This window comes from Saimiri boliviensis, chromosome X, assembly GCF_048565385.1.
Source record: "Saimiri boliviensis isolate mSaiBol1 chromosome X, mSaiBol1.pri, whole genome shotgun sequence".
Taxonomy (NCBI): Eukaryota; Metazoa; Chordata; class Mammalia; order Primates; family Cebidae; genus Saimiri; species Saimiri boliviensis.
The window spans coordinates 85,336,252-85,345,872 of NC_133470.1; the positions used below are offsets into that span (position 1 = coordinate 85,336,252).

The 9,621-nt window shown below is 58.2% G+C and overlaps 1 protein-coding gene across 1 annotated transcript; it reads left to right on the forward strand.

The window, feature by feature from the left end:
- The first annotated feature begins 7,425 nt into the window (after positions 1-7,425).
- PNMA6A (PNMA family member 6A) lies at positions 7,426-9,198 on the forward strand. The gene is given in 8 exon segments (XM_003943399.3): positions 7,426-7,791; positions 7,793-7,833; positions 7,835-7,919; positions 7,922-8,027; positions 8,030-8,067; positions 8,070-8,374; positions 8,376-8,490; positions 9,076-9,198. Coding segments are annotated over 8 exon segments (1,179 nt in total).
- The last annotated feature ends 423 nt before the right edge of the window (positions 9,199-9,621 follow it).

Here is a 9,621-nt window from a genome sequence, read left to right on the forward strand (position 1 = left end):
ATGAATCCCTGTCAGATGAATAGTTTGCAAATATTCTCTCCCATTCTGTGGGTTGTCTCTTCATTCTGTTGATTGTTTCCTTTGCTGTGCAGAAACTTTTGAGTTTGATGCAATCCCATTTGTTTATTTTTGCTTTGGTGGCCTGTGCTTTTGAGGTTTCATTCATAAAATCTTTACCCAGAGCAATGTCGTGAAGCTTTTCCCCTATGTTTTCTCCTAAGGGTTTTAGAGTTTCAGGTGAGAATGCTTTGTGTATAGTGTGGGATACGACAAATGAGTATGTTGTATTCTGATGCACATATAAGCATCTGTGAAACAGATAAGCTCACTGTGTAGCTGTGGGTATATGTTGGAATTATCTATAGATTATGTGACGTCATCTCTTACCTTTAATGTGCACACGTACACGTGTGTGTATTGTGTGGAATTCCTAGCGCTGAGTGCTGAAGAGGTCTAGAGATCATGATCAAATCAGCAGCAGTCAGCCTCCATGGCACCCAGATTGTTCTCGAAATTCCGCTCTTCGCTTAAGAAAACAATTTCTCACAAAACCAACAAGAGTCCTGGGGAAATGAGCGTACCACAAGATGAGGAAGCTCAGAGTCTGCCGCGCTGGCATGAAAAGGTCTTGGGGACCAACCCAAAGGGGCTCCCACTGGCCACAGATGAGGTCGTTTCAGCATCAGTAAGAATAACAACCAAAATCGATTAAAACACATAAATAGGTCTAAATCCACAAGGTCAAAGTGACAAGAAAAGAAAAGCAACATCTGGTCACTTTTGGAAAACGCTGGCTCATCAACGCTTCTAGTGGAAAACTGGTAAGTAAAGGGAAAGGCTCCAGCGTGCCTTCTCTGTCTCTGTACAACTGGGCTGCGATACCAAAATACCGTGAATGGGGTGTGACTTACGCAAAACAGAAATTTACTTGTCACAGTGTGCAGGCTGCAAAGTCCAATCTCAAGGACGGTGCCAGCCAAGAACTGCACCAGCAGACTCCGTCTCTGGTGAGGAGGGCCTGGAGCCCTCAGGAGCAGAATCAAAGAGGCAGTGGGGGAAGGAGGCTTCTGTGCAGTCAGAGCAGGCTGCGGCCAGTGCGGAAGTGGCCCGAAGCCACAGACTTGGAAACTTTGGCCCTGCCTGGTAGGAAGATAGGAGGGAGCCACAGGCTCTCCCTGGCGGAGATGGGAGGGCCCCCTCATTTCGCTGTGCAGAGCCTAGGCCATCGGACATTGCAGTACACAGCAGAGAAGCCCTGCCTGGTTCGGGGATAGACAATGCTCCCTCTCAACCTGTGGAGGCTGTAAGGAGCCCGTCCAAGGCCAGCCAGCCAGGAGGCAGCGAGGTGGGGAGAAACACAGACAGATACCCGCTCTATGTCCAGGCCTGTGTCACAGGCATTCAGCGAGGCCAGCTGTCCTTGGGACTTGCTTCTCAAGAGCCAGTAGTGCAGGAGATGCTCTACGGGGCCGTCTGGTCACCAAGCAACCCAGAGCTTTCTGTGAATCTTGATGGAAGCATCTGCGTCCACCTCAGGCTGCCGTGATTTCGTGGTCTTCCCTTCCGGTGCCCGCCATCTGCTGGGCATACTGGTTCTGTGCAGAGCCTGCCGCTGGCAATCTAGGGACAGAGCTAAAAAGATGGAAGACTCTGGGGGCCAAACCAAGCAGGGGGCATCTTTACAATTTCTTTACCTTTAGCAGGGAGTCTGCCTGCCCACAGGTCAGGGCTGTGGGCTGGGGGCAAGGGGAGGGACGGGAAGATGGAGAGTGACAGAGTGGCGGGAAGGAGGAAGAGGGCAGAGTCAATGTCTGTCTGGGTGTCGCACAGGCCACTCGAATGCGATCACGGCCACAGGAACTCATCCCCACGCCTGTCACCCCTCTTTCCGCAAAAGGCAGGAGGAAAGACAACTGTCAGCAAGAGACCCATGTCAGACGAGGGCTCTGCCTTCCTCTCAGTCCACATGCAACAAGGAACCCGAGACGCTGCGTGAGCCCTCACCGGGCCTTCTCCCTCTGTAGAGCCTGTACCTTTTGCTTTCCCATAGACTCTCCTTGCCCAGCCCCAGTGGGACCTGGACCGGGGCTGCTGCCCCCTCTCCGCTCCAGGCTTCCCTTCCTGCTGATCAGTTCCCCCACACGGCTAGCTGGCCAGTCTCAGCGTCACCAGCCCCTGGCTTCAAAGCCATCAGGGCTCCCCACAGGCTCCAGGGTAAGGCCCCGGTTCCCTGGCAGGCTGGAGCAGGCTGACAGATTCAGGCACTCACTGGAGAGAAGGCACCTGGGGCCTCCTCTGGGCCAGACTCTGTTCTTGGTGCTGGGGATCTCAGTGTGGGCGATGCGGCACTACGGTTTGAACGTTGTGTCCCTGCCAAAATTCATGTGGCAAGTGAACCCCTGATGCAGCAAGGTTAAGGGGTGAGATCTTTAGGAGGTGATGAGGCCATGAGAGCAGAGTCCTCGGGGATGAGAGGAGGCCCCTGTAAAAGGCTGGAAAGCTCTAAGTAGGCCCATTTTTTGCCTTTTCCTCCCCACAACCATGTGAGGACGCAGGCACAGACACCATCCTGGAAGGAGACACTGATCCCCCACCAGATGCTGAACCTGTAAGTGCCTTGATCTTGGGCTTCCCAGCCTCTGGAATGGGGAACAAGAAATTTCTGTTCTTTGTAAGTTTCCCAGTCTCCAATGCCTTGACTTTCAGCTTCCCAGCCCCCAGAATTGGGAGCAATAAATTTCTGTTCTCTGCACGTTACAAAGTCGCAGGTGTCTTGCTATAGTGATACAAATGGGCCAGACACACACGCAAAGCCGCCCCACCTTCTGGGCCACTGGCTCACCACCTGGGGAGGGAGCCCCTGATACCCAAAAGCAAAGAATCAGACCAGCATTTCCCATGTGCCGACACAGGTAGCAATGCTGCCAGTAAGAAAATAAACGGAGGGCGTGTGATTTGTGTGTCCCAGCAGAGGGGGCCTATGGGAGGAGGGGACAGTTTAGCTGAGACATGGAAGAGGAGGAGGAGGGAGCTGCTGCCACCGAAGTTTCTTGGGGCCTGGCTGCTCACACAGAGGAAGGAGGGATGGCAAAGGCCGAAGGTGGGAACAAGCCCTGTGCCGTGGGGCCAGATCGGCAGGAGTGTGGTGAGAGGAGCTGGGGGCACGGTGACATGGGATGGGTTTCAGGGAGTGAAGAAGAGCATCGGAGGAGCCAGGCCCCCAGGAGTGGGGTTGGGGTGCTCTTGACCAGGATGGGGACTTTGAGATTACTCTAAGGAGATGGGATACCACTGGGAGGAGCAGGGTCTGTTGGTGTTGCAAAGAGATCGCCCTGGCTGCTGAGCAGGTCTGGGTGGAGCAGGGAGGAAGCAGAGTTGAGGCAGAGAGAGAGAGACAGGGCGGGCCAAGGACCCTGGAGATGAGAAAGGTAGGAGTCTTGGACCAGAGTCCACAAAGTCCAGTGATGGGTTAGATTTGGGAGTGAGGAACAAAGGAGGGGGAGAGAATCCTGGCTGCTTTGTTTGAGTCACCAGGTAGAAGGCAGAGCCCTCTGTACAGAGGGGGAAGCCTGGGGATGGTGTAGGCGTGGTGAAGGGGCCGAAGCCCTCTGGTTTGACCATCTTAGCTCTGAAATGTCCACAGGGCATCCACGTGGGTAGATTGATGGGTACGTGTGGAGCTTGGAAGAGAGGTCATGTCCAGAGACAGAGCATTCATCGGAGGTGCCGTATGTCTCACGGTTGAGGCTGGGAGCCCACCCCCAGCACGCTGAGATCTAGCAAAGGCGGGAAGAGGAGGAGAAAGGTCCAAGGACAGAGAGGTAGGTAGAGGGGGAGGAGGTCAGCCCAAAAGTGGGGTGGGGGAGAGGAAGAAGCTGAGAAAGGAAATGGTTTTGAAAAGGAAGGCACGTCAACTGTTTAGAGGTGGAGACACTGGGGAAAGGGGACTGATGAAAGAAAGACAGTTGAGGTGTGACAGTCCAACCTGGGCCGGGGCTGGTGGTGGCGGGGGCGTGTAATGGGCGTCCTGGAGCGTCCTGGACTTGGAGTCAGCAGGTGAGGAAGGAAGGAGAGTGGGAAGAGACAAGGCTGAAAACAGGAAATGTGGGCCGACTGGGCCAGTTGGCAACACCAGACCCACAGATGTTCCCGGGGTAGTGGGTGGGTGGTGGCTGGGTGGGCAGTGCCCTTTCTGCAGAAGGACTCCAGAAAAATCACAGCTGAAAACAACAGAGAGGACAATATGTGTTATAAGCCGTCACAAGTCTAACACTAAGGGTTCCATAGACAGACACGCTCACAGCAGAGGTGAAGAGCAGCAGTTTGCCTGAATTAGCAGTCTGGACCCTCTGTGGGGAGAAGCAGCGGGGGGTGGGTTGTCGTCGGGGTGGGGAGACAGCACACGAACACACGAGGCCAACTGGGGAGGCTACTTTGTGACAATAGATACACGTTTCTTCGCTGACCCCATGTTTCCTACCTGGGAGGTAGAAAAGCCTGGGGAGCAAGACCATGTCAACCTAAGTACCACACAGAGAGGGAGGCTTCCTCTAAGAAAATGGTGTCTATTCAGAAATAGGCATTGCAGAGCGAATGCGGGCGCCCTAGTGAACCGTGTGCATATTCAGGCAGGTGAGGGAAGACAAAGGTGTTTCGGGAAAAGGGAGGAGACTTTCACAATTGTTTCGTGACCATGATCTGTGGCTACGAGGATTAATAACCAGGGGAGCATCAGTCAGGGGCTTGGCTTGGACAGGCAGTTGCTGGGCAGGTGTCCTCACGGAAGTATCATTTGTGTCAGGTGGTGATGGCCTTTGTGCAAATTTGTGGGTTCTGCGGTCTTCTGTGATAGCTTTCGTTATTAGGCATTCGTGCATGGGAACCCTGCCTCTGTGGCCCTCCACGGCTCTATTTGTCAGGTTTTTGGGTTTTTCTTTGTTTGAACACAACTGACTCCATCTTGATTCTGAAACCATTCATAACCATATGGGCAAACCAGAGTCTAACTGTGAGGCTCACTCCAATGTGACCTGCTTCTGGGCATCATGTTAGACTGGCCATGTCTTATATCACAAGGAGAAAGCCTTCCATCTTGACACTAGGAACTTTTTCCTGGAAACAGGCCGATGATGATGGTCATCTGCCAGATGAGGAGGAAAGGAGCAAAGGAGATCCATAGAAGAGGAACCGGGAACAATCAGTGTGGGGATACACGACCTCGCCACTGATTACGGAAACTCAGGGCACACCACGACAAGGTGGTGTCTCTCCCCGTGGGATGGGCAAACGGGCGAGTCTGGAGAAGATCAAAGGCTGTTTGGGCTGTGGGAACCCAGGACCCCTCCCAAGCCGCCAGTGCCAGGAAGCGTGTGTTCAGTCACTCACTGGGGGTCACAGACGAGCAATGCTGGGTGGTGGCATTGATGGGCATAGCCCAAGTCCCAGCAGAGCCACTGCCTGCTGTGCACCCCAGAGCCTGTCTCGCTGACGGTGGTGGCTCAGACAAGCACGCGTGATGTCGCTGGCAGCAAGTGTCTGCAACAGCCAAATGGTGGGAAGGACCTGAATGCCCATCCATAGGGTCGTAGACAGACACTCTGCAGCTGTGATTCAGCAAGGAGCTTGGGCAAGCTGGACACCTGGGGGAAACCTTGGCCTGCAAGTTGCCAAACAGGAGGCCAGGCAAGGAAAGAGAAGGGGACAAGGGAACGACACCCAGAGGTGTGACCCTGTGGGAACCTGCTTGCCACTTGCCTGGTAGAGATGCTGTGCACATGGCCCCAGACTCCTGTGACAGCTCAGGTGCAGGGTTGTCAGATTCACAGGTGCAGGATCTCTGCTTTGAGTGGAGGCTGCTCTGCCCTGGTGTGGTGTCTAGCCTGGGCAGCAGAGGACTGGGGAAGGACTTACAGAAGGCTGACTCAGGCCTGACAGACGGAGGTCTCCAGGGAAGGACAACGCCCATGCTGCCCTTAGGGCCAAGGGAGCAATGTCCCAGAGCCCATCAGGCTGCTGAGGGCACAGGGGGACAAATTGAGTAGCCCACTCCCCTCGGACTACCCTTCCAGTCACACACTCAGGCAGAGACCCAGACTTGGGACTTGCGGCTGCAAAACGGACAAGGCCCGGGCATGCTTGGGTGCTGGGTCACCCTCCTTGGTGCTGGCTCCAGGCACCGGGGCAGCAAAGCGCTTTGGCGCCAGAGGGCTGCAGGTCCCTGGAACGGGATGGGCAGCGGGGAGAGGGCAGACCCTCCATCAGGTGGTGTGTGTGAGCTGCGTGAGCTCCTGGGGCATCTCCTCCATGGAATGGCACGTGCACCAGGTGCTCCTGGCCTCACCTGGCCTTGCCAGCCGGAAGACCAGTCCTGGATGGGGAGGGGGAGTACAAGAGCAGGCGAACAGGCTCCAGAACCCGGCTCCCTGTCCCCTGGCCAGAACTCAGAGCTGCCTGGCACTCCTCAGACCACTCTCTGGCCCTCTGGTGGGCACCCCGCAGTGGGGTGTTGCAGACTCCTCACCCTGCTGGGCCTCCGGAGCGCGTGCGGAAGGGGCAGGAGCCAGGACCAGGAACTGCTGTGGTGAGAGCCAAAGGCACCGCACCGGCCGCCACAGACCTTTGGACACCACGGTGGGGGTGGCGGTGTGGGTAGGGGTGGGCCGGCGCCTGTATGCCCGGCCCCGTAGCGGGGGGCGGGGGGCTAGGGGAGAGGAGTAGGTGATATCACCCGGGGTCCTGGGGCTTCCGGGGCGGCGGCGAGAGCCCGGCCGCGTGATCCACCCGTGCCAATGGCCCTGAGGTGTCTCAGGCGGGCGACGGGGAGGGGTCCGCGTTACACCGCCGCCGCGCCCCCGCCCGGTGTCCGCATTGCAGAGAGCAGCCGCGAGCAGGCGCCGGCGCACGGGCCCACGTGCGGAGCGAGCCAGGGAGAGGCACAGTCTGAGCGGACGCCCGCGCGGGGAGCCGCGGGGCGCGGGGGGGCGCCCGACCCGGTCTCTGCAGCTCCCTGCGCAGCCCCCGGCTCGCCCTGTGGGGACCCCAAGCAAGAGGGACCCTGCCCCGGGGAAAGATATCAGACCCACCCGGGGAGGGGGACGGGAAACTGGGTCCCGGGAGACTCTGTAGCCCCTTGCCTGCCTGTCCCAACAGCAAGGAGAAGGGGCTGAGACGAGCAGGGAACCGCGGGGGGGCGAGGCGGGGCCTGGCTGCCGCCAGGGGAGGAGGGCGTGGAGGTGGACATGGGCGTGGGAGTGGGGATGGGGTGGGCATTCACACGCTGTGGAGACTTAGGCTGTTCTCCCCGAGCCCAAGACTCCCACCCCAATTCTTCCCCACTACGCCCTCGCCGCCCCTTGTCCCCCTGGTCCGTGCAGGGAACCCTCTCCTGCCCCTCGTATCAGCCCGGCCCTGGCCAGGGTTTCGGGAATGGTGACGCCGACGCTGCAGGCCTGGCGCAGTTGGATGGGCGTCAACGCTCGCAGGGGCCTACTCATCCTGGGCATCCCAGAGGACTGTGATGATGGCGAATTCCAAGAGTCCCTCGAGGCTGCCCTGTGGCCAATGGGACACTTTACGGTGCTGGGCAAAGTGTTTCGAGAGGAGGATAAAGCCATCACGGCCCTGGTCGGGCTCAAAGGGGACGTCAACTATGTTTTGGTTCCCAGGGAAGTCCCTGGCACTGGGGGCCCGTGGAACGCGGTCTGTGTGCCCTGTTGCTCAGGCGAGGAGCTTCTCGGGCATGTCTTCCACTTCCTGCAGCAACAGGGGCAGATGGTGGAGAGTGTGGCCGGTGTCCTGGGCCCTGGGTGTGGGGCTGCGCAGGGTGTGCTGGCTCATCCGTCAGTGAGGCGGTCCAGCCCTGAGTGGAGACCCTGAGGTCCCAGAGCCTGGGCGCGTTTTCTGGAAGGGACCAGCCAGCCCCCCGGGGAAGGAGTCCTTTGAGGTCTGGTTAGACCACACCACCGACATGCTGCACGTGTGGCAGGGGGTCTTGGAAAGGGAGAGGAGGAGGAAGCTGCTGGAAGGACTGACCTGCAGCTTGTGAACGCACTCCTGGCGGAGAACCCACCAGGTCGGAGACTCAGGACTGTCTGATGCCCCTGGTCCAGGTGTTTGGAGACAATGAGCCCCACCCCATGCCCCCGACCAGCTGGGCGAAGTGTCTGACCGCTCAGCAGCAGTCAGGCCAGCCTGTCCTGGCTGTCGCCTTGTGGCTGGAAGTCCTCCTGCAGAAGGCCATGGAGAAGGGGGCCCTGGCCAGAGCATCGGCCGACCATGTGCGCCTGAGGCAGATGCTCACCAGAGCCAACCTTATTGAGCCTCTGGATGAAGCACTGAGGAAGCTGAAAATGACCGGGAGGTCTCCAAGTTTCCTGGATGCTGGGGCTCATTCGGGAGTCTGAGGCATGGGAGGCCAGTCTAGCCAGGAGCGTGAGAGCCCAGGCACAGGAAGGGGCGGGTGCCCAGGCTGGTGCCAGAGCCAGCACTAAAGTGGTGGATGAAAAGTTGGACAAGGAGGAAGAGGAGGAGAAGGAAGAGGAGGAGGAGGAGAAAGAGGAGGAGGAGGAGGAGGAGGAAGAGGAGGAGGAGGAGGAGGACGACGAGGAGGAGGAGGAGAAGGAGGAGGGGGAGGAAGAGGAGGAGGAGGAAGAGGAGGAGGAGGAGGACGAGGAGGAGGAGGAGGAGGACGAGGAGGAGGAGGAGAAGGAGGAGGGGGAGGAAGAGGAGGAGGAGGAAGAGGAGGAGGAGGAGGACGAGGAGGAGGAGGAGGAGGAGGACGAGGAAGAGGAGGAGGAAGAGGAGGAGAATGAGGAGGAGAAGGAGGAAGAGGAGGAGGAGGAAGAGGAGGAGGAAGAAGAGGAGGAGGAAGAGGAGGAGGAAGAGGAGGAGAATGAGGAGGAGAAGGAGGAGGAAGAGGAGGAGGAGGAGGAGGAGGAGGAGGAGGAGGAGGAGGAGGAGGAGGAGGAGGAGGAGGAGGAGGACCTTGAGGAAGAGCACAGCCACAATCCTACCCCTGCAATCCTCGCAGGTCGGGCAGGGCTCACCAAGGCCCCCAGGGCCCCCTCCCCAGCCCAGATGGGCGATGCTGTCCGGGCGGTCCCAAGAGGTCCTGGCTGGGGGCCAGAGGGCCTCGTCCAGACAGGATGCCAGGAGGCCGAGGAGGCGCTCAAGCCCGTCCTGGAGGAGTCAGATAACTAGGATGGGGCCTCGGAGGCGGGCCAGCATTCGTCCTCCCCTGGTAAATACGCTCTGAGGGCCCCGGGGCCTCCTCACCTCTCGGGGAGCAGAGCCCTGGAGGCAGGCAGAGGCAGGGCCAGGGCAGGTCCCTCACCCCACAATGGGATCAGGGCCCCTCACTTCCCCCCCAAGGGGCCCTGGCCTCCACCACCAGCCCTTCCCATTGACTCGGATGACCATGTTTGATTCCAAATCCAAACTACCTCCTTTTTTGAGGAAGGCTCACTTCGCGTACTTCTGGGTCAGATCAAACACACGGTAGGAGGGAGCCCCGGATCAGCAGCCTTCCCTACATTTGCAGAGGATCCCGTTACAGACCCACAGGCACAAAATCAAAAAGTTTTTGACCAACACTCTAAATAAAATCAATGTCAAAAGGAAAGT